Raw genomic sequence first — 25918 nt, forward strand, 5'->3', positions numbered from 1 at the left:
TTGCAATACTAAGTGACATAAAAGCAATGCGTCTAGGAACAAGGTGCTCGTAAAGCTTAGTTGAGAAAATTACTGAACCAAATTTCCTTTTTTTCCTAGAAACATGTTGTACTCTATGGAGACCATCAAATAAGAACCAATTTCTCAAACTCAAATTCTACCACCTACATACCCCCAATACCTAAGGTAGTAAAAAACAACCATATGTCACGGCAAGTGTAAAGCTTTGGTTGCTTCAAAGGAATGATGGCCAACTACTCAAATTGCCTTATTAATTGAGCCTGTAAGGAACATATGCATGTTATCCTCCTTGATAATTGCATAGAAAAAACATGCCCTGCCCTAATTGGAAATGTATAAGACACCGTTGTAGACTTTCCCCCCACCATTGTTCACCAAAGAAACATTATCACAAGGAAGACCCCTTTTTCTTCTCTCTCTTGATGGAATCACCATGTGATCTATGAGACTTGGCATTACCCATGGTGAGGATTGAAATTCGATTCTCCCAAAATGATGATGCCTTTGATGTTATATTCTAAACTAAAAAGAAAAGAGAAAGTAAAGAACGAAGAAAGTTGTGCAAAATGTCAATGTAAACATCCTCTATATGCATATATATTTCATGAAACACACTTTGTATTTGGGAAACATGATGAATTAGACCTACCTTACCTCATAATGTTTCTCGTGGCATGGCACATATATGAAGAATGTTTTTTATATAACAAAAATTGAGTGCAATTCAAAAGAATACTTTGTTATCTATGCATGTTGCTTCTACAATGTACACTTTTCTAGTGAATAATTTAACTATAAATACTTTTATGTTCCATAATTCATAACCATGTGCCCCTCACAAAGACATCTCGAGGGTGATGAAGTAGTGCCATGACAACTAGTTGAGTGAATGAACATGGATGAGATAGGTGGTGTTCAAGTTTCATGAAATGAAAACATTCAAATAGAAATGATAAAGAGAATAATGTATGATACATAAGGAGACTAAGATATGTAAGAGAAAGGAAGATACCAATGAAGACATATGAGCCCAACATAATGGTAAACTTGAAGGAGCTTAATCTTCACATTTCAAGAATTATGGGGACGTAGAGATATATATATAGAGAGAGAGGACATTGAGTTGTGTGTGTGTGTCCTAAGAATAGCACATGGATCCATATGATTGTGGATTGAGGGTCATGGTTGTTATGTCAGAAAAGGTGGATGAATTATTACCAAAAAAACCACAATAAGGTTAAAAAGAGGAGGGTGTCCAAGTAGGATGGAGATATACATATGTAGAGAGAGATGGTGTGTGTGTGTGTGTGAGTGTTGTTTGGGCACATGGTGTGTTAGAGTTCACATGACATCCATCCCATCCCATCCTTCCAACATGGCAAAAGAAGAGAGATGAAAAGTGACCACGAAACTTAGCAAAGCGAATTTTATAACACCATACATATAGATGTATGTATGTGTGTATGTATGTAAGGGGAATGAATACACATTTGCAATAACATTATCTTTTAAGAAATGAAAGAGTGAGAGGAAAAAGAGGACAGAAAAAGGAGAGGCCACCCAATTCATGTGAGACGCACAAACATCGCCTGCCTCTCTCTCCTTTCACACACTAGCCCTTGCCACGTGGCAGTCCCATCTCTCTTAGCTGGAAGGATGACGTCGCACGGCGTTATGTAGAGGCAGACACATTTTCGGCTCCTTTATACATACATCATACAATGTATGCATTTCTTGAGTTTTCAGAGATTCACAAAACCACGGTGCCCAATCCCTTTTAACAGTCAATATTAAATAAAAGCCTCCAGCAAAAATAAATAAATAAATAAGCCAGACGCACTTTATGTAAATTTCTGTTCGTAATTTTCTATCAATACATACATACATCAGAAGGAGAAACTAAAAATAAGAGACAGACAGCAGAATTATATCTACTCTCTCTCTCTCTCTCTCTCTCTTTCCGCCCTCCCCTCCCCCCCTTCTAACCTTCGTCCTCTTTGTATCACATCCTTTCTCCAGTTCTCTTTCTTTCTACTACTGTTTCTGCGTCTGCGTCTGCGTCTGCGTCTGCGTCTGCGTCTGCTTAGATCTATGATCGCTTCTTATCAATCCACATCCTCATTAAGTATATACACAAGTGTGTAGATAATCACACACATACATATTTATCAAGTCTGCTTATTATTATATGGTGCTTCAATCTTGGATCCCCTATTCTCTGTGCAGATTTATTATATTATATTATTTCTTCTTCTAGAAAATGAAGCCAGGACGATGGCTGCGGAACCTCCTAGAAGGAAGAAGAAAATCCACAAACAAAGACCATATTACCAAGCCCAATGAACAGGCATGTAAATCCATCCATCTCTACAAAACAGACACAGAAATCATGGTTTTTCATTTTAATCGTGAACAAGAAATGAATAAATTTCTTGTTCACGATTGTAGTAGTTTATGTTAGAATTCTGTTGAGGAGATGTAAGATGAGGTGATCAATCATCGTTTGCTGTTCTCTCTCTTTCTCTCTCTATGTGTGTGTGTGTGTGTGTGTGTGTGTGTCTGTTTCTGTCTCTATCTCCATGTCTGTGTCTGTCCCTATCCCAGTATCTGTGTCTTCAACTGTCTTAGTATTTAGGGCTGTTACTGTGAATATAAAAAAACATGAGTTGCAAAGTGCATTGGCATGAGCTGTCAATTTGATTTATATTCAATTCAATCCAATGCTTCCATTATTGCTTGCAGATAGATTTACTACATTTATACATACATGTAACGCAAAAAGTCCACTGCTGTTGTGAAGATTGATAGAAGCTCAGAGAAACTTTCGTAGTATGATATTAAAAAAATCCCCCTTTTTTTGTTATTTGGTGAGCGCAGAAAAAGGAGAAGCGAAGATGGAGCTTTGGGCGATCCAGATTGGCGCGCAGTAGTGATGACAGGAGCGAACCGGCACGTGCCTGTAAAGTATCACCGAGCACAGACATCCTGCGCCGCCCTGAAAAGGGAGAGGAGGAAGAGCAGAATAAGCAGGCGATGGAGATGGCGGTGGCCACCGCTGAGGCGGCAGCTGAAGCTGCGGTGGCCGCCGCGGAAGCTGCAGCCGCCGTCGTCCGTCTGACCTCCAACAGCCGGTCCCTTCTCAACGGTGCCCCGGTCACAAGTCGGGAGGAATGGGCTGCCATCACTATCCAGACAGCCTTCCGCGGCCACTTGGTAAAAAGAAGAAATTTTACGTCATTCAATTTGCATATACATAATGGATCCAGGAGGAAGTTCCCATACATATACTGTATACATATATATCAGTCTCAATTGTTACTGCCGATCGATCGCCAGTCACCATCACGTGATGAAAAAAATAAAAATAAGTAAAGTTAAAGGACTTTTCTAAAAACCCTTTTTTATTTCTCAAAAATGCCCACAACATTTAGTCGTTCCTTTTCCTGGAGAAGAGGCAGAATGTGGGGGCATTCTGTGGAAATAAAAGGGAAAGGGAAACACGGGGGATGGTGTTTTGTTTTCAAGTAAAACGTGAACAAATCTCAAAATTTATACAGTCATAACGTGAACAAAAATCCATGTCTTAAGTACTCTTTATACATGCTTGCTTGCTTGCTTGCTTGAACACAGGCACGCCGAGCATTGCGAGCTCTGAAGGGTCTGGTGAAGCTTCAAGCATTGGTGCGTGGTCACATTGTGCGGAAGCAGGCAGCCATAACACTGCGTTGCATGCAGGCGTTGGTGCGTGTGCAGGCACGTGTCAGAGCTCGTCGTGTCCGTCTCTCTGATGAAGGTCAAGCCGTCCAAAGACAACTTTGTTATAGACGACAACAGGATGGCCGGCCTCGACGATCCATGGTAATTTAACCACTGTTCCCATTATTTCAAGCAATTGGAAAATGAAAAGTAGGACCCCTTTCAGAGCAATACGATTCATTTTGATTTTAGTTTTAATTTTGGAATGTTTTGGTTGGCTGCGTCAGGACCGTTGGAATGCTAACTCAGATGCAGACCTAGACACAGTGGCGAAATCTACAGGCAGCAGTACCCATCGTCATAATCATAACAATAATGCTGCTATTCATCATCGTCACCATCATCATAACAGTAATAATAATAGTAGTAGCAATAGCAACAACAGCAATGGTGGTAGTGTAGGGGTACACAGGAGCAAACGAGAGAGGAACTCCACAATGGCTAACAACACTCTTCTAGGAGACCAGGTAAAATGGGTGCGTATGAGTTGTCCTTTTTACAGACCAGTAGAAACGAGTTGATTTTTTTCCTGCTTCCGCTTATAAGACCAGTAGAAATGGGAATGTAACTGAATTCACGGTACACTCTCTCTATTTTCTGATTGCTTTTCAAACGAGATTTGGAAGACCAATGTCTCTTTTATTTTTTACTGTCAAACGGGATAAAGCAACCAAAGTAACCAAGCATAAAAGAAAAACAATAAGATATACGAATTTCTGCTTCTTCTTCTTCTTTATTATTGCCTTTTCCATCATTATGAAAAAAGTAATATTTTCTTTTGCGAGGAGGTTAAAAAAAAGCGAGGACTTTTTTTTTTCTTTTTTGGGAGGGGCCAGACTGGTTCGGTTACACAAACTCTTTATTTTTTTTCCCTGAATAATAATAATAATAGTAATATGTATGTATTTGTATTTGCTTCGGTTCGTCTTTCGTAACGGAAGGGTTGTGTGTGCCGTTCGATTTTGACGGGATTGGGGGGGGGGGGGGGGGTCGTGTAACTGCAGCAGGTGCACGTTAGTACTAACGGATCATCTACAAAACCGAAGTCCATGGTCATCGACTGCGAGCCGGACAAGCAACACTGGGGATGGACATGGCTCGACCGTTGGATGGCCGCCCGCCCATGGGAGAGCCCATTCTTTGATCTAGACTCCGCCGAACGGGAACGCAATCATGATGAGCACCAACATGAGCACAGTCACGAACACGACGAACTGTGGCCGGCCAAAATAGTTGAGATGGACACCGCTCGCCCCCTCACGTCCGCGTCCGCGTCCGCAGCCACGCGCCAGAAACGGCGAAATGGATCCTTCTCCGACACAACAGGCTCTCTGGAGCCCAGTATGGCGTCCACGCCCCATTACACTGCTGTGTCCAGCCCCTTCGCTGCTGGGCGGCCAAACATGTCGGCCACCACACTGCCACTGCCACTGCCACTGCCACTGCCACAGCATACATTCAGCCCTACCAATCGGCAGCTGTTGATACCAAGCCCGGTTTCTGACGCTGCACCTAACGGAATGGTGATAGCGACTGGGGATGGTGGTGGTCTGGAAACCGAGAGCCCGCTATCTCTGCAGGCTGCGACATTGGCCGACATCTATGACGACAAGTATTCGGAAGACCTGGGCGTTTATCCGAATTACATGGCCATGACACAGTCGGTACAGGCGAAGGTGAGGTCACATAGCGCCCCGAAGCAACGCCCGGATCCCAGCAGCAACAGCAACAACAACTACTCTGCCAACAACAGTAGTAACAGCAACAAGAAGCGGGTGTCATCATTGTATGATGGGCGTGCTGCGGCTGCGGCTGCAGCGGCAGCACGGATGCAGAGGTCGTCATCACAGGTGCGATCCGCATCCATCAAAGGGTTCAATTTGAATCACCAGCATCCACCTCTTCGCCTCGACCGATCATCTCTTTCACTCCGGGATAGTGACACCGCGTCTGTGAACAATTTGGAATTCCGTCGTGCATTCAAATGAGCCGCATTTTATGTTTTGTATATGTATATAGATAGAGGAAAGGAAAGGGTTCGTTTGCCCGGCGGCCTTCATTTATGTTGATTTGTCCTTGCTCAAAACATTTTGGTATCTTCTGCGAGCCAAAGGTGTGTGTGATAGGGGATGGAAGGGAAGGAATCCGTCCGTGCTTGAGTTCAAAAAAACCTCAGCAACAACCAACCAACCAACAATTTCTTTTAGCCTAACATTCACATTTTTATCATTGGTCTTTTCAGTCTACTTATGTCATGAGTGTGTGTGTACTTTTTGGTTCACCCAATATGTGATGTCTTTTCTCTTCATATACTCATTACCTTCGTCCCTTGGCCCTTGGCCCTTGTTCTCGCACAGTTAATTTAATATGCTGACATTTCTCCTCACAACGTACAAAATGTTCGCCTTCATGGAACTAGATAAAAAGACAAAATTTATGCCTGAAACCTCTAGCCACGTGCTACGGCTTCTCACTACCATTACTGACTCATAATTTCAAAGAATGGGATTACGTTTTTGTAACCTGGTTTCATCTAGTATATGATGAGAACTCTAGAATATGTCTTCAGATGTCCCCCATGTTCAAATGTTGAAAATGTTTCGATGGAACGACTCTGTTGCCTATCACCACCACCTTAGTATCTCAACTTGGTGACTCCATGTATTTCATCACTACCTCCCTGCTAATAATATGTTATGTTATGATGTTATAATGTTTTGTTAGAACTTATTTTTTCACAATTTCAATGAGTGTGTTACTCACCCTTTTGGTACATGGTCTCTTCATCTATCACAGTAAGAATTTATTGAAGGGAGCCTTTTGATCCATCGTATTTTAAAAGTAAACCCTTGTTCAGCAATTTAGGAATAAATACGTTTGCCTATTTTGTTGTGTGATTGAAGGGAATGAATATCTTTGCCATCTTAATGTGTACTCATGACCCATCAAGAGCATGAGTAAATCTCCCTTTCACTAGCTCATTATTAACCTTATTTCCATCTTTTACATCACGATGATAGTCTGATATTTCTTGATAAGTTGATTTTCACAATTTTGTCTCATAAGAAGGCTAAGAAAAATCCAATGGGCAACTATTGTTCTTGTCCAAGCCTTTGCCTATAGTGAAGTTTGTAATAAAATCTTTTCGAGATAAAATTTAAAACTTTACCTTCCATACTCGAGATATGTTTACAACAATGTGCAAGTTACAATACTCTTTCTTTAACCATCATGTATGTTTTCAACATTTATATGCCAATAAAATTAGTTTCACCTTCATAGTTGCTACATATGAATTCCCACCCAATTGTTGTTGAACACATCACAACAAGGTTGTTTGGCATTTTTGTTTCATCATATTTTCATGTGACCCCAACCTGACAAAGGTGATTTTTTAAACATTAAAATATAAGGCAGAAGATTTACCTACCTTAGTTTAATGTGCACCCTTCACCCAAATATATCTTCGTTCACTGTACATTTTGTCAATATCATTCATTCATATACGTCAAATTTGTAGAACGAATGTAAATATCATGTTGTTTTATGAAAAAATGTCACTAGGATAGTGTGACAACCAAAAGTTTCATGTCGCCCTTCTAAGATGTCCATAGGGGTGGGCGTGGACAAACAAATGAAGTGTTGTTTGGGCAAGGGGGAACATTCATAATAGACCTTATGCATGGGCCCTACAATATACCTCATATCTTTCCTAATATGTGAGTAAAAAAGTGGAGTCCAAGTCCTAGAAAGACTCCTCAAAGAACATCCTTTTCTAAGGTAAGAGGAATGATGCTTGTGGCCAAATTAGATTTAAGTAAAGGATGGTCTCCAACTTGTATTTGAGAAATTCCTTGCCTATCGGGATAGAGATATCCTATGGTTGGGAGTACAACCTTTAGCACACACTATACCTAGAATATTTATCATCATCTTCTTCATGACACATCTCTTCTTATAGAGATAAAGAGGGCACATTGAGAGACAAAGAAAGGACATGACAAAGTCGAGAATTGCTATCATAACTCTTCTTATCAATCCTTTAAGGTCGTAGTTCATAATCACCATTATATCTACCACATCCCTTGCCGTTGTTGCCCTAATTGGTCATGCCTACATTTTTTTATATTGTTGTTGGCAATTGAATACATAATTGAATTGCTTACTCTTATATATATATATATATATATATATATATATATGAGTTATTGATTTCCAATAGGTAGCTAAGAAATCACTTTGTTTTTGAGTAACAATCGCTAATTTATTAGCCCCATCAAACATATCCCCTCGATTAGGAGTGAACTTGGTATGTCCACCAATCCTAAGCCCCTTGTCAACCCATTGGGGTTCTTTAAACCCAAGTAGTCCATAAAAGATTTGAGAACCAAGAAGATACAAGTAGTGTTTCTGATTGGAACATTGATGTGGTTGACGAATGGTTTGTAATATGGGAGTAAACCATGTAAATAATTAAGGAACTAGGCATCATGATAATCAATGTGATATTTTTTAAGCAACTATCTGATATTTTTCAATTCATACCCGTGTTCCGTGACACTAGTTATGTAGTCATACACATAGTGAATAGATTATGCATGTGTACAATGCTTGTGTGTGTATTGAAAAGAGAGAGAGAGAGAGAGAGAGAGAGAGAGAGAGAGAGAGAGAGAGAGACATACACACACACACATGCATGTAATGCAATGGTCCTTCATAGTGGACTATTGAGATTTGATGATACAAGTGGTAAGTTTGGGTGACATTTAAACACAAATTTTTGTGGCCTTTTCTACCAAAGAAAATGAGTTGAATGGGTGAAGTGTAGGTATCTTCACCTTCAAAATTATTAAAGAAGTGAAGATGTTGCATGTGATGGGATACAAGTTGTAAGAGACCACGATGGCATTGCATGAAATAACTTATTTTAATTTGAAGCGGAAGACATTTGTAGGTAATTGCTTTGGATGCGGCAAATAGGGTGTCTTGTCGACTATTGTTGTATAGCTGGTTGGTCGACTGTTGTCAACTGTGTAAGGTTATGCAGAATATGTGTATGGATCTTGTTGAGGAATAAGCATAGAATAAGCATGAGAATGTGTGTATCTAGAATACAATTTACACAGAGAGTATTCACAGGGAAATAGAGAGACAATTACACGGGTAGTTAGGCTAAAGAGACATTGTATTATTCTACATCATTTGTGCAAGGAGGAAGTTCCCCCTATTAATACATGAGTGGGCTTTGCCCTAACTCCAAGATGAGTACACATTTAGAATTACAATGGTCGGGTTGGAGACAAGCTCACAAGAGTTCGCAAACTCTAACAACAAACCTCACTCTATCAGAGTGTGTACAAACTATTTCCACGAAATCAATTCTATCAAGGCCACAACCTTGAGCCGAACAAGGACGCCCTTCTTCTAAGAGTCTAATGGACGAGGAATACACATTGAACAAGTAAAACAAGGAGCAACAGAACCTGGTTCCTGTAGGGTCGTCGACAAACTCAACATGGGCCAAATCGGCTAAAGAAGCCGAGGGTCGAGAATTGAGAACCGAGGGCCGAGGGCCATGAGCTAAGTAGAAAGGATTCCGGAAGGCCGTTGAGGGTCTATATTCCTATTATAGTAAAAAGGAATATCGTAGATAGATTTAGTGTCAGGCTCATTTATGAGCATTGAAGTAGTGACGGTACTTGTGTCAGCCCACTCGTCAGGGGCTTGTATAAAAAGTGCTCACTGAGCACAATGTATACACAGAGTGTTCATTATTTGAAATAGAAGTTGTTGTCTGCTCTCTCTGTCTCACTCTCTAACACCATTATCTGTGTTTACCTAACTGTCGAGTTTCCGAAACCAACTGTGTACTTAATGTCTATCGCACACGTATTCTTTTTCATGGTATCAGAGTGCGAGGGTTGAGACTCCTTTGCCACTGACAGAAAAGGAAGCATACAAGATAAAGTCAAATTTCTCGTTTTTCGGAAAAGAGAAGACAGGAACATGGACAAAGGAATGGGGAGCTCACTTCCGACCGAAAATCTTGGTCATACAAGATGCACCAGTACCTGCTCAAGCACGGTCACTAGAGTTATGTCGAAGGAGATAATGATGCAGCACCCGAATCGACCCACAGAGATTTCCCGTCCTGGGAACAGGCGGCAAGCAGAGTTCTCTATGCTTTGCATCATGTGTGAGCGATTAGCTTTTGAGCTACAATCGGGATGTTAGGATGCCGAATGATGCTTGGGGAAATCTAAAGAAGATTTTCGCCACGAGCACCACAACCAGAAAGGTTCAGCTCAGACAGGAGCTGAGCAACGTCCGACAAAGAGACATGTCGGTGGCTGACTACACCTCCAAGATCAAGGAAATCTGCAACTCTCTCGCCTCCGTCGACGTGAGCGTCGAGGAGGACGAAACGGTGCAGGTTTGCCTCGGAGGGTTGACGTCGAAGTTCAAAGCATTCCGAACAACGGTTTGCACAAGGGAGAATACGCCTTCGTTTTTTGAGCTACAATTGATGTTGCTCGTAGAAGAAAACCACTCGGGTGCATCGATGAGTACACACACTGGCAACAAGATGTTGTACATGGAGGCGGATCGGCCCCGTGGTCGTGGTGGACGGGGCGGGTTGGTGCGTAATGGAAGCAGTTGACAGGAGTAGAACTCGAGGCATAATCGAAATGCCGACAAAAGTTCCTGACCCTCCACGGGTAAGGGGAGTCAAGGCGGCGCCGGAGATCGGCAAGAGATTGAGTGCTGGAAAAAATGAGCCGATTCGGACAAGGCCGGATCGAGCCGAGAAGACGTGGATAGGCGTTAGAGATCGCACTACGTCGAACGCTCAGGACGAGCCAAAACGGGCCTAGCCTTCGTGATGAGACACAAGGCCAACTCAATGTGTTGAGAATTGATTCGTAAAACCACAAGATCGAATGATACTGAAAATACACAACACAGCCACACAACGACACAATGCACAGAGATTTATGTGGAAACCCAAAAACGTGAGAAAACCACGGGAGAAGAAAGATTTCACTATACGGTGGATGTCAAGGAAAGAGATTACAAGACTCTAATTTTGAGTGTCTCAACCACACAGGGTTCTGGGCGTCTGCTGTTACACACACAGCTATGGCGCCACTTTCTCTTTCCTTCTCTCTCTCTCCTCTCTCTCTCTCTCTCTCTCTCTCTCTCTCTCTCTCTCTCTCTCTCTTGCGCACAACACACTCACGTCTATTTGCCCTAGATATATATATCTATAGATACATCGTATATATCTATTTACAATTGTAGCCATTGCTACATATAATTGATTATTATGCTTACTATAATAATAATATGTTCAAACAATCGACTCTCTGTGTCGACTCTTCGACTGTCAGTTGTCGGTTGTCGGCTACTTCCGAATAGTTGGTTCCTCCCACTGGAGGGACATATTCCCAACAAACTCCCCCTTCACTCCTGTGGGAGGGAGTCAGTCAATCCTGTCTTCTATCGACAGACTTTAAGTCTGTCCATAGGTAGGTTCTTCGTGAGCATGTCGGATCCATTGTTATCCGTGTGGATCTTCACAAGTTTGAACTCTCCTTCTTCGACCTTTTCGCGCAACCAGTGATACCTTCTCTATATGTGCTTGGTCTAGGAGTGATATGCGGCATTCTTGGCAAGATGTATGGCACTCTGGCTATCATAGTGAAGCAAGAACTCCCTCTGCTTCATCCCTAGCTCGTTGAGAAAATTTCTCATCCAGATCAGCTCTTTGCCGGCCTCTACCGCTGCCATATACTCTGCCTCTATAGTCGACAAGGCTACACAGACTTTTGCAGTCGTGATTGCCATGACATTGCTCCCCCTCCATAGGTCATCATGTACCCTAACATGGATCGACTTGAGTCTACATCTCCCGACATGTCCGAGTCGGTAAAACCTTCCAGCATAGGTTTTCCGACACCATACCCTAGACACACCCCTGAGGTGCCTTTTAAGTACTTGAGTATCCACTTCACTGCTGCCCAATGTTCTCTTCCTAGATTACTCATATATCGGCTTATTGCTCCCACAACAGATGCTATGTCTGGTCTCGTATAGACCATAGCATACATTAGACTGCCAACGGCCGAGGCATATGGTACCTTCCTCATCTCGGCCTTCTCCTTCTCCCCTTTCGGGCACTGCTTCGCATTCAACCTGCAATTTGTCAGCAACACCAAGCCGACCGGCTTTGCGTCCGACATGTTGAACCTTTCTAGGATCTTCCTCACATAACAGATGCTATGTCTGGTCTCGTACAGACCATAGCATACATTAGACTGCCAACAGCTGAGGCATATGGTACCTTCCTCATCTCGGCCTTCTCCTTCTCCCCTTTCGGGCACTGCTTCGCATTCAACCTGCAATTTGTTGGCAACACCAAGCCGACCGGCTTTGCGTCCGACATGTTGAACCTTTGCGTCTCGATCCCTTCGCTCGGGGGTGGTCGGGTGGATCGGCACCCTTCTTTCTCTCTCTCCTTTCTATCTAGATCTATCTTTTTATCCTTATTTTATGCTTACATTAGTTCATGTCTCTAATAGAGCAAGTCAATGATTTTTGGAATATGCACCCGTGGCACCGGAATCGGCTTCAAGTTCCACGACGCATGATCAATCGAGAAGATCACCATCAGTTCTACTATCTTCGGATCAACACACCCTATCTCTCTTGATGTGAATGCGAATGCTTTTCCACGTTGCTCAAGCATCTCACAAAATTGTTCTTCTTTGTTCTGTAAGAGGAACCCACCTCCACCGATCCGAAGTTTCTTGTTACGGGCATGACCATATAATATCCCGTGGTGAGAATTGTCGTAGTATTCTATACACGTGGATAAGTGTGAGGGTTAAACAAAGAGTCTAAAGAAGGGGAGGATTACTTTTAATCCTCGGGATTGAGACAACCCATGAGGCCAAGTGTGAACATGGCTGGGGGCCTTGAGAATTACTATAAATAAGAGGCCTAGCTACCCTCATTTGGGGCATGCATTGACTACGTCGAGACTCTGTCCGTGAGTGGAACGACTCTTGTAGCAAGCGCGCTATCGTCCAGGTACGACTCGACGCCAAGGCGGTGGTATGGGACGCCGATCGAGGCTCGAGTCCGTCTCGATCCCTTCGCTCGGGGGTGGTCGGGTGGATCGGCACCCTTCTTTCTCTCTTTTCTCTCTATTCTTTCTAGATCTATCATTGATATATCCTTATTTTATGCTTACTTTAGTACCTAATCTCTAATATTTGGTATCACCAAGGCGGTGGTATGGGACGCCGATCGAGGCTCGAGTCCGTCTCGATCCCTTCGCTCGGGGGTGGTCGGGTGGATCGGCACCCTTCTTTCTCTCTTTTCTCTCTATTCTTTCTAGATCTATCATTGATATATCCTTATTTTATGCTTACTTTAGTACCTAATCTCTAATATTTCTTCTGGGTTTCATTCATGAAGGCATGTCCGATATCCACGGACTTTCGAAGTGTTAGATCTCTCGAGACTTCTTTCCTCTTTTGTTCACTATTGGCGGGTAGCGGTCCCGCAGACGGTTCCACCTTCTTTTCCACGGTCTTATATTTTGTACATACCATTGCTTCTTCTTTGCGGAGTGCATCCAGCCCCATTTTCGCAATGATCTCGTACATCTCAACCGATTCCATTGGGACTACCCAGTCTCGTACATCTCAACCGATTCAAATCGTTGTAACGTGCTCCCATAGAACACTTCTTCGACTACTCCCACGATTGCTTTGTCTTCTTTTATAATTGATGCAGACTTTAACTCATCTTGCACCTTTCAGAATTCTTTCTTCATTACTCTGGTTACAGCCATGTATGTAGATGCCCCATCTGGACTGATTCGTACTTGTTTTCCTCTGAGAGTTTTCTTTTGTGTGGTAGGTATCGGCAACGGCTCGGCTCAAGACTAAACCGTTCGGCTTAGCCGGCTTAAAGCGGGTTAGCGGCTCGGCTCGGCTCGGTTTAGGCTGGAACTTGCCTTAACAGTTTGAGCTCAGCTCGGCTTGTCTTGAGCCTTGCCAAACCGGCTCAAGCCGGCTAAGCCGTTTAGAAACTTTAGAGCAAGAGGGAGAGAGAGAGAAAGAGAGAGGGAGGGAGACAATAGACAAGGGGAGAGAGAGAGAGAGAGAGAGAGAGTCGAGACCACACAGATGTGTGAGAGAGAGTGGGAGGGAAAGCTTGTAAAATGTATACTATATAGTGGATCATCTGAGAGAGAGATAGATAGATAGATAGATAGATAGATAGATTATATTATCGTCTTCGGAGGTCAAATATGACCTATGAGACCAAAAATATTACATTTCACGTGATACCTGTGAAAGTGAGTAGTGACTCTTGATGTTCAAGAACTTTACCAATGAATGTTGCAATCGAGAGTGCACATTGTGGTTGTGAGAGGAATTCATGCAAGGATTGGGATCGATCGAAGAGATGTGGAAAGCATGGTCGAATATGATCAAAGGCAGAGCATTGTATCAAAGTGTGATACTTAGACTCGCGAACTTGTTTAGGGCAAAGTGTGCATAGCCGACCACTCTCATCACTTGTAACCCAACGCCTTGTTTCACATCGCAATGCATGTGAGCTAAGTCGCATGGAAGCAATGGTTCAAATGGCAGATAACGGTATGGGCTCTAACATGTATGGATGTGTACGATTTCCCCGTTCCGCAAAGAATATGGTTTTGTAGTTAGGTGCAACATGTGTAGTATAATGTGTGAAGCGTGAGCCTCCACATTTGTCCCATGTCATGATACATTGGCGTTGCAAAAATGCCTCATTTACAGAGGAATCTAATGATGCATCATGAAGCAAGTGTCTCGCATCCCATCTACCAAACCATTTTTCTATATCTTGCTTCGAGAGAAAGAGAGGGAGGGAGGGAGAAAACAGACAAGGGGAAGAGAGAGAGAGAGAGAGAGAGAGAGAGAGAGAGAGAGAGAGAGAGAGAGAGTGAGGGAGGGAGACAACAGACGAGGAGAGAGAGAGAGAGAGAGAGAGCCCAAATGGATGTAGCTCAGTTGGTAAGGTTGCCCGATGAAGACCAGGTGGTCATCGATTCAACCCCTACATTCCACAGTGGCATCTAGTGAATTAAGAGATATATAAGAAGTATATAATAGAGAGGTGAGGAAGTTGGGTTTCGAACCCAAAACACAGTGCTTGTAGTGCTAACAAATTACCACTGGGGTAAGGTAATTACGATAAAAAAGAAGAGAGAGAGAGAGAGAGAGAGAGAGAGAGGGAGAGTCGAGACCACACAGATGTGAGAGAGAGAGTGAGAGGGAAAGCTTGTACAATGTATACTATATAGTGGATCATTTGAGAGGGAGAGAGAGAGAGGGAGGTTTCCAAGCCGGTTTGGAAACTGGTTTCTAAGCCGTTTACCAGTTTAGTTCGGTTCGATTCGGTTTAGGTTTGAGATGCCCAAAATGGTTCGAACCGTTGCCGATCCCTACTGTGTGGGGTATCATGGCTTCTCAGACTATCACTTCCCCCCTCCGAAATAGTCCGCTTTAAAAATCCATTTTTGTTTGGGACAAGAGCTCTCTCTTGTTCCTTTTGTGATTCGATGGAACAATTAGGAATTGGATGGTTTTCCCTCCAATTTGGCTCCGAATTCGTGCAAAAGCTGCTCCACTATCGAGCACCTTTGTCTCCATTAGTGAAGCCGTGATAAAGGGTTGCTCGAGGATCACGGAATGTGAGACCTCATCTTGAACGAAGAAATTTTGGTAAATCTCCACATCTCCGATTTTCACCGTCACATCTGGACAAGTCGCAAATAGATCTTCCATGGATTTTGTGCTGCTCGGATCTTCCATCCATGGCTGGTGTTTATAGGCCACTTCCCCTTCTAGTAGAACTCCTTGGACATCAAATTGATCTCTAACCCATGATCAATCAATGCTAGTACGGGCTCTTTGATGTTTCTGATTCGGACCGGAGTCTCCATAGTTGCGCGTGCCTAGTGTGGCCTTGTGTAGTGGGAGTTCGGAATTTCATCCTCCACTTCCGTGTCGTTCATTAGAGCGGTATTCGCATTCACCCTTGGAGCATTTTCTCCGTAGTTTGTCTCTTTCTTTTTACGAGATCCACAAGAAGATCGTGAAACTCCTTCTTCGCTATTCCGAGTAATTCCTGGAGAGAAAATTCCACTCGACTATCAAGGATTCTCTCTCTGAACACCTTCTTTAGGTTCGTCCATTGTTCTATGTCTGAAGCGATTTTGAATGTCGGAATTGTTTTTCCTTTCCCCTTTCCTTCGGAGTTCCAGCTCTCCGGTGTCTTTGATGGCCCAACAACATCATCCGTGCGCTGTCGTTTCTCATCTACATACACCTCATGCAATTGACATAACGCATGTATGGTATTCTTATCTACGGGGTACTCCCATCTAGTAGCTTCCTAGATGCCTTCGGCGGTGCTCCGGATTTCATCACATTTTTTAGCATATAGCTAATCAATGTCTCACCTGTATCATCAACATTGGCTTTCATTGTGTGTCGGTGTGGCGTATACTTGCAGGTTTGTTGGGAGTGGGTAGTTGCATCATCAACTGCCATCCTCCAAAATCTTGCCATTTTTTGTTGCAAGCTCCCCCATCTTCCGATATCTTTCTACCGATGCCTCACTATAAATTGCCCAAGCTACCCTGTACATTTCAGGGTCACGAGATTCCTTTGTTGTTTCGCAATACTCGTATGCAAAAGCTCTGGCAAATGAAATGGACAACTTGTTGTTGACCGGGATCTCTTGATGTACTTTTTGGTGCAGTCTCATGCAATCATCGTATAGGTCTGGTCGTACATGCTTCAGCTTGACCTTGCCTTTCACTCTAGGCACTTTATATACTGACATCCAGTCAATCTACATCACTAATCAATCTATTTGTTAGAACAGTAGGGTCAATACCCTCGAGTGACAGACCATATATGTTGTGAAAGTCCTCCTTTGTCTCGCAAAATTTTGCGAAGTTCAGCACTCTAGGATAGGGAGGAACGAGCCACCTGAAATAGAAAATCAGTAATTAGAATTGGTGCAAAAACAAAATTTTTAATGTGAATTTGGTGCAAAATTATAACACTTTGAGACAGTAATCTGAAATTTGTAATCTGTGCTTTTCAACATGTATCAGAAATCAACCACTTAAAAAATCAGAAACCCTAATCAGAATTTGTCATGAGAATTGGTGCAAAATTACAACACATTGTGACAGTAATAAAAAATTTGTAATTAGAAATTTGTAACCAGAAACTTGTAATCTGAAATTTGTAATCAGAAACCCTAAACCACTTAAGGGAAACACAAACCCTAATCATCACTAAAGGCAGAAATCAACCATATTACGAAATTCTATCAATCAGAAACACACCTGCTGCTACACCCCGATTTTCGAGACATCCTTGTTTGGGATTCCAACGACTTTGCCCTATTTGATTTTTGGCAAAGATGAACATGCACCAAAGTTAAAGACAGTTATCAGAAAGGTTTTTTATTTTTATTTTTAATATGTATCTGATACATACTTGGACGAGGATCGATCGACTTGGTCGTGTGTTGTAGCTTTGAAGGTGCAATGTCGATCTCAGAGTTTTTGTGCTGCTGCGGGAGGTTTGTCTGTGTTCATGCTCAGAGTACTCCATCTGTTTGGAGTTCGAACTCAAACTCAGGATTATCGAGAATTTGATGACATTCAAGTCGACCTTAGATGATGGCACTATTCCCCATGTTCCACTACATCAAAAACCAAAGTTCAAATATTTGAGTATTCTCATGAATTAAATGACATGTATTTAACTAATAAAACATAAAATTTCGTAAACCATCGTTATGATTTTCCCACAAAAAACTAGCTAAATAAATAGCTAATTAGTTGTGGCCATTTTAATAGCTAATTAGCTATAATAGTGTTTGTACTCGCATGCTTTTACTCGGCATGCTTTGTCATTACCTTGGATATCCAATTGGGGTGGAATTTTTGCATGTGAAACATATTGAGTGGGTATCCTAAATGTTGGAGGATAAGTTTACGTATTAGAGGTCTCAATTTTGGCCTTTTCATGTACGACTTAAGGTGGTCCAATCGATTATGGTCTCTATGGTATCTTATTATCTTCCTTTGCTCCCATGGTCAAAGAAAGCTCTTGAAATGTTGTCACACTCAATGCGAATGTTGTTATGGAAAAGAAAAGGGAAAAGTGCATTGTCGTGGTTGGCATGGGATCATGTTTGTACTCCGAAGCGTCTTGGTGGGGCATCAATATTGAATCTTGTTGAGATAGAAGCTCAACATTGGCTGGATTGGCTGTGCAAGCCGAGAACCGGATCAGTTGGGATCGATCGGTTAGGCCAGACCGGTGCGTAAACCGGGAGGCCGTTGGAAAAATATTCCGAGTACGAATATATTTTGGGAGTTAGTGTAGAGCTCAATTATGAGCATTGAAGTACGTGTCAGTACATCTGTCAGTTCGTATGGACTTGTATAAAAGTGCTCACTAAGCACATCATATGTACAGACTGAGTATTATTTTTGAATTGAGTTGTGTGTATTGACTATCTCTCTCTATCTCTCCCATGTTGTCGTGAAGATTCCGGGCCATGGTGAGAAATCGGGGAATATCGGAAGAATCGGCGGAGTGCATCATGTGCACTCACCCTTGTATAAACATGTGAATAATAGGGGTGCCTTTATGGTGCCGAGTGGGTGTCAAGTCGGGACAAAGAATCCCATGTAAATCGGGATTTATCCCACATTATAACACATCCCTCTCCTTGTTCTATAAAAGGAAGGGATGGTCCCTTGTAGAGGGGTTGCCCATTTTGAGTCGTAAGGGTATACCATTTTGTAGAGGGTTGTTTTGTTAAGAATTTCTAGGGTTAGTAATTGTCTTGCGGTCTTCTTCTTCTTCTCCTTCTTGAGAAGCTGGGCGTAGTAGCCATGGCAGCAAAGCTCTGTTAGGGTTAACGTCTTTTCTTCTGAGCGTAGCCCGGCTCGAAGCCGAGGTTGTATCTTTTCCTTTGTAATATATACGCTTGTATCTGTTTGTGCATGTTGGTGTATTCGGTGGTGTCGGGAGCATAGCCCTTCGTTCCTTGTGCATAAGAGTCGGAGTCGTGCGCACTCTCTCTCTCTCTCTCTCTCTCATGTTCGGTCGCCTCCGGGTCGTGTTCGAAGTCGGTTTTCTTGGCATCCCTTTTTTCCTTGTCCGAGACCCCCGTGGTCCCGCCCCTTTCTACACGCATGCGCGTAATACCGCGACATCTTTGGTGAACCCGATGTGAAAGGGAGGCAAGGGAGAATGGAGTTGGAAGAAGACGACTTCACACAACTTTTTGTCGATGCGGTGAGGGAGTTTGGATGAGCAACAACAAGAAGAGAGAAGGCGTAGTAAGCTGTTGAGCGAGTGGTCGAAAGAGTCGGCCGTTTCAACGGGGACAAGGTCCCATTCTACTTGAAAACCTACAACGCGGAAATGGAGGAGCGAGACGTAGACGAGGCGTTGAGGCTGGAGTTCAGCCCGATGCAAACAACCGTTCTAGCACGGGAGAAATCTCCCTCCTTCTTCGAGCTCCTCGGGTCGTCATCGTCCATATGCACGTGGAAATGAAGGAGCTCCGAGAAGCTCATAGTTCGTGGGAGGCCTTCTAAGAGGCGCTCCTGCAGGCATATGGAGGACGATAGAAGAGCCGGGGACGACGCGACTTCGACTAGTGGGTGGCATCGGCGAAGACCTACCGGGGCACAACGAAGGCGTTCTGAGAGTTCGAGCGCCGGCTTGCTCGGCTCTCGGAGCGGGAACAAGGTTTGGTGGGGGTGGACAAAGTCCTGTTGTTCATTAAGTCGATCGAACGAGCGGAACGGGAGGCCATCGGGATTGAGCTCGAAGACGAGGACAGAGCGAATGGCCTTACGAAGGATTGGTCGAAGGTCGGAAGGGTATGCCAACGGCTAGATGACGAGTGGGCCGAGAAGGCTAGGAGGAAGGCGCGCGACGGCGTGCGATCACAGCGGGAAGAGGCCGAACGACAAAGAGAGTTGGCAAGGCTTGGCTTCGAGGCCAGGTTTGCGAAGGCGTATGCAGCTCTCGAGGCAATGCTCGAAGCAGAGCAAAGAACAAGGCCGCAAGCCGACCCCGAGGAGACGGACTCGCCTCACGAGATGGCAGAAGATTGGTATGACGGTACCACGGGAGAGGGTGCGGAACAAAACGCCCTCTCGACTTGCGAAGATGGAATGACCAAGGACAAGGCCGAGATACCGATCGCAGAATCAGAACGTTGGGACTAGCGGTTTCGGGCACGTCAGCCCGAAACTCCGGATTATGGAGAAGCAAGCCCAGGAGAGGCTTGCGCGATCGGTAAGGAGTCGACCACCGAGTACGAGGAGCTGGTGGCTACAGACAAGGGCGCAAATAGGACGGGCGGTTCTACGTGTCTTCCCACACTTGCTCCCAAGACGATGGCAGTTGGGCCCGAGTGCCCACGTGAGTCCCAAGAGGAGGAAGGCGGCGACGTGAGATCGAGAATCGCCGGCAAGACGATACGAGGAAGGACTGGACCAAAGCCCTCGGAACCGATTCAGATTCGGGCCCTTATGTCCACGTGAGACTGAGGAGATGGATGAAGATATCGAGGAGTCCTGGCACGAAGCCAGCGAAGATGGAAGGGAAATGTCCTGCGAGGAGGTCGACGAAGGAACCATGAAACGAACCGACCGGGGACTGAACCGCGCGGTACTCCGATTCGGTTGGAGCGCGATCCGATCGTGGATTGTTCGACCGGGGCTAGAATCGGCATGAGGGTGCCGATACGGGAGAGGGTGCGGAATGAGCCGCCATCTTTTAGATGGGGAGAAAGACCGACAGGGCGAAGGTCGGGAATCAAAAGGAAGGTGATCAAGGGTTCAGAACGAATCCAGCGGGATCGACATCGCAGCCGAAACTCTGGACATTGGAGAATCAAGCCTAGGCGGGCTTGGTTGATCACAGAGTGGATGCTATCCACCGACACCACTAAAAGGGTCGGTGGCCTGGGACGAGTGACCAGAAGACGTTATGAAATAGGTTACCCCACATCTTGACCGGAGACTTCAGCAGTTCAAGCCAACGTGGGAACATGAGACCGAAAGAGAAGGGAGATGGTAGGGTAGCGTAAAAGGGGGATCAACGACGACGAGGGGGAACGAAAGGGGTGGGTGACCGAAGTATGGGTCCTCCACACTCGTTCTCGAGACTTAGGCATTTGCGTCCGAGAACCAAAGCAAGACCTAAGAGACGGAAAGTGGTGGTGAGGACACGAAGGTCACGACCAATACAACCGATCCGAAAAGAGGAGGAACGAAGACTGGTCCTATGGGATCCTCACACCGATCTGGAGACGCCGACAGTTCAAGCCGATGTGGCAACGTGAGACCGAGTGAAAAGGATGGGGGTAGCAACAAACAGGACCCGGCAATGCAGAGTGACGGTCGGACCCGGATGAGAACAGGTGTTGCGTTATTACGCGCGTGCATGTAGAAGGGCGGGACCACGGGGGTCTCGGACGAGGGAAGAAGGGAAGCCGAGAAGATGATTCTGGACGTGTTCCGGAAGAAACAGAACGAGAGAGAGAGAGGGAGAGAGAGAGAGAGAGAGAAAGAAAGAAAGAAAGAAAGGTGTATTAACGTCTTCTAAGGCCAAATTTGGCCCATGAGACAATTGGTTTACAACAATAGAGTATTTATCCAGTCATCATAACTAAAAATAAAATTAAGTAAAAAAAATAGAACTTAAACTAAAAGAGTTCTAGTAGTGTACAATATGTAGTATACTCGAAAGTGACTATACACTAAGCCTAATTTTATTTCCACCCAAGCCTCTCGAAAAGAAGTGGGGGGTCAAAGGGTCTTGATGTGGGTTCCAATGTAGAGAGTGCCCTAGCCCTGGCTTCTAGGCGGTGTAGCTCACGTTCCCTTATTTTCAATATTGCGTCCACATCACGTTGAGTTGTTTTGAAACCCGGCACCCGAGGACGTCTGGTTCTTCTCTGGTTTTCTGCCTCATCAATGGAAAGGCCGAGTGGTGCAAGTGTGTCGGCATTCGTTGTCTCCTCAGGTTCCTGAAAAACTGCATTTGTTACATGTTCGTGATCATTAGCAGCATTATTGTCAACATTTTGTAATTTATTCTCTCTGTGTTGTTTTAGCTCTAGAATGTATTTGCCTAATTTCTTTATATCTAGAGTATCTAATAGTTTGGGGAGGGTGGGAGACGGACCAAGTATGTCTTGGTATTTTGCCCTTATCTCGGCATAGGTTGGACACTTGCAAGTAAAGTGGTACTCATCCTCTATCTCTATGTGACATAACCTACATATCCTTCCCTCCCTAGGGACTCCACTAGTACGGCCATTTTCAATCTCAAGTTGGTGAGATGATATTCTAAGTTGTCCAATGGCAACCCTTAGTGCATGTGGTAAGAATACATCTAGATATTTTGGCCGTGTGATAAAACCTAACTCAGAGAAGTGCATGAAGTGTTTCTTATAGTACGACATTTTAGATGGGAGTGGCTCTAGTGGGGTGATCCATTTACACCGAGTGTAAATTTGCCATATTTCTTGGCGTATTACTTTATTGCGGTTCTCATGAGAGATTAAGGTGTTATCACTTGTGTGGTTGTACCTAAGGGGAGGTAGGTTATTAATGTCTAGACCATTCGCAAGAAGCCAAGTCACCATCATGCCATACCATGAGCTAGTATAGCCGGACTCATACAATGATCGAGAGGCCTTAAAGGCTTGATGAGATATTCTATCATGTGGTTGGCTATGTATCCTATCAATAAAGACTACAAGTTGAAAAAGTGCCTCTACTAGCATTGGGGGTAACGTGAACTCGGCCCTAATAATGTCATGTGGTACAGTCGATTTGCTTCGGAGTTGGCGTGATAGCATCATCACCAATGGTCTCTCTAATTGCGTCCACATGAAGGATGGTAATCCTGGAGCCCAAACCGCAGATGCATACATGAGGGAGGGGGTCACTAATGAGTCAAAGAGCCACCCTTTAGTCCGTGGCTCTTGAAAGTGTGCTTGGTGGAATTGTCTCTCTAGGAGTGAGAGGGATGCATGTCCTCTCGTGAGTCTATCCTTCGCTGCCTGTGTCATCGAAAATTTACCTGAGCGGGCACTAAAAGTGACTCCGAGATATACGTACGATCCAACCACCTCGACTGGGCTATGGGAGATAGTTAGGTGACACTTAGCTCTAACTTGGGCCGATGTGTGGAAGATAAGGACTTTCGTTTTCCCTAGATTCACTACCAATCCTCGTTGTACACAAAAGTCATCTAAGGCATTGAGGTGCCTCTGTAGGTCGTGTTCGGATTCAGAGAGCAAAACTATGTCATCCGCATAGAGCAAGATACGAACCTGCGTATCCCCAAGGACCACTCCGGTGCCTCCCTCACGAGCAATAAAATCTGTGATCTCATCAATGTAAATCCCAAAAAGTGTCAGTGATAGGGGGCAACCTTGTTTTACACCAATAGTGCTAGTGAAACGATTGGATAGGCCACCTGGGCATTGGACACACCCGGACATTTGTTCATATAGTGCGTAGATGGCCCATACCATATCATCTGGTATCCTCAAGCTTTTAAGTCTATCAGACAACCGATCTCTAGGGACTGTGTCAAAGGCTTTGCGGAAGTCCACAAAACAACAATATAATCTCTTCTTGCGAGCCCTAGTTTGGTCAATTAGGCATCTAAGTGTGAAGATGTGATCAATAGTGGAGAAGGCTCGTCTAAAGCCAGCTTGTTCAGGTGCACGAAGGTTTAGGGTCTCCATGTAGTCGCTAAGCTCTGCTTCCATTACTGCACCATATAACTTAGCAAGGGTATGGCCTATCATAATGGTCCTATATGTATTTGGGTCCATGGGGTTCCCCCCTTTATGTATGGGGGTCACTGTATTCATAGTCCACTGTGGTGGAAAACCCTCCGCAAGGGCACGATTGAAGATTAGAGTTAGCAAGGGAGCTAGGCACTCTCTCGCATATATAATGTGTTCTGCTCGCAATCCTGTGTGGTCCATGGACTTCCTATGTTGTAATTTCTTTATGACCTTCATGACCCTAGAGGTCGTGAAAAGTGTCCCCGTGGTAGGCCGGGGTGTGGAAGGCATTGGAAAAGGTGGTTGGTTTGGGATTTGGTAAAGTCTCTCTGTATATGTGTGCCAAGTTTCGGGATCTTCGATGGGGGTTTGTGGTCTTGGCTCCCGTAGTCTCTTCCATGCCGTGGCGCAATCGCTACTCATGAGCATATGGTAGAGTTCCCAGTATTGGGATGCCTCCCACGCTCGTCTCTTACGACGTGTCATCTTACGCATTTCTTTGCGAGCTTGTGTGGAGGTAATACTACCATTGAGTTGCGATACTGTAAGTTGTCTATGTAGGTCCCTACAATCCTCGTCATACCATTTATTTTGTGGCATTGATCCTGATCTACCTTGATTTGAGTGTTTTGTATATGGGAAACTGCTAGCTGCTGCGGAGTGAAGGATGTGTGTGAGTTTTGTACTAAGGCTTTCTAACGGTAGAGAGGGATCAATGGAGGGGAGATGGGCCTGAACATGTTGAGAGTATATGTCAGAGAGCTCATGTGTGAAATGTATTGTGGTGTGATGGCATGGTTGACTAGACTTGGTGACCTTAGAGATATCACATTTTAGCTCGAAGTATAAGAAGCTATGGTCTGCGCCAATAGGGCATGGGGCCACTCGGAAGGAGTTAATCAAGTGGGTAGCTGTCGGGCGCCCTATTAGATAGTCAACTGTGCTTTCCCCTCCTCCATGTGGGAAACATGTGAGCTCTTCCGAGCCCGGCCACTTAGCTAAACCATTATATATGACCATCTGGTGCCGACTGCCAAGTTCGAGCAGGTGATGGCCAAAGCTCGTGGCGTCCGCACCTTGATCCTTTGATCTACGTGTGGTGCCTATGTCTAAAGGATCAACATTTACCATTTCTAGGTTTCTATTCATCTGAAATACTGTGCATTTTCGGGATTGGGTTCTCGCATTGAAGTCTCCTACAAGAAATACTTCTCCTTGGGAAGAATATCGGATTATGTCATCCGATAGGGGTTCGTATGGAGAAGGCCCATGTGGCATTCCTTCATCGACTAATCTCGTCAAGCCACTAATATTATAACGGGATCCTTTTGGGGGAAAGTAACAAATGGCGAAAAATACTGCATGGTCTTTGCTTGTGGAGACTTTCACCCACATAAAACGAGCTTCTGGGTCTATCTTCATTATTTCTATCCTATTATGTAGCTCTCTACGAAATAGTATCGCGACACCTCCAGATCCCCTAGTAGTGTGTCGACGTGAGGTTTGTCTAAAAGCGGACTCCCAACGGAATCCTTCGACCCGTGGGAGTCCTCTATTTGGGCTCTGATGTGTTTCTACCAAGAAAAGTATATCAGATACCTTTAGTATCTCCTCTAGGCGGCCGGGGTGTGCCCAGAGTGCGCCATTACAATTCCATAGGGTCATCCTAAGTGCATTTTCTGTCACATGGGCCACACACCGTCAGTTAGTAGTGCGATCATTTATGATCACTCGCCCGTCTCAGTAAAAGGCGCGATGGCCTTCTTTATGAGCTTGCATAACTCGTGGCATACAACTCTTGCGATGCTCAATTTGCATCTTAGTGAGGTCTTCATCGAGATAGATGGGGTCCCCATCCATTCCTCGAAGGATTGGTCTCTTCTTAAAGAAAGTGATTCTAGAGTCTAAGTCTTTAAATTGAAGGACTAAGGCTCTCTTCCTAGTTGTGTCACGCCCGGCCCTCCATGCTTTGGTGATAGGTAGGGCCTCTGTGTACCCTAACATTTTCCCAAGTGTTTGTGCGTCCTCATTTGGGGATGCACCTTCCTTGAGCCCAGTGACACGTACATTTAAGCGTCGGGCCTGACACATTTTCTCTTCTTCAAGGGTGGTGTTAACAATATTTTCATCTTTTATTTCTTTTTTAATGTTTCTTTTAACCACATCTACCCAACCCGTTTTAGCTAACTCTATGTTATTATTAACTTCCTCT

General features: G+C 44.3%; 1 protein-coding gene across 2 annotated transcripts; it reads left to right on the forward strand.

Moving 5' to 3' along the window:
• The first annotated feature begins 1999 nt into the window (after positions 1 to 1999).
• On the forward strand, positions 2000 to 6105 carry LOC147866267 (protein IQ-DOMAIN 18-like). Of its 2 annotated transcripts, none has more exons than XM_087316636.1 (5): positions 2000 to 2368; positions 2899 to 3234; positions 3652 to 3879; positions 4005 to 4244; positions 4782 to 6105. In XM_087316636.1, the coding sequence occupies exons 1-5, from the start codon at positions 2282 to 2284 to the stop codon at positions 5763 to 5765; spliced, it is 1875 nt and encodes a 624-aa protein (XP_087172762.1). In that variant the 5' UTR covers positions 2000 to 2281; the 3' UTR covers positions 5766 to 6105. The 2 variants fall into 2 exon arrangements, with proteins under 2 accessions (XP_087172762.1, XP_087172763.1); XM_087316637.1 differs by having other exon boundaries at positions 4785 to 6105.
• Positions 6106 to 25918: the final 19813 nt, after the last annotated feature.

The sequence above is a fragment of the Azolla caroliniana genome, unplaced genomic scaffold (assembly GCF_043228905.1).
Source record: "Azolla caroliniana isolate FFs.n. ecotype wild unplaced genomic scaffold, voAzoCaro1.0.p SCAF_3, whole genome shotgun sequence".
In the NCBI taxonomy this organism is placed as follows: Eukaryota; Viridiplantae; Streptophyta; class Polypodiopsida; order Salviniales; family Salviniaceae; genus Azolla; species Azolla caroliniana.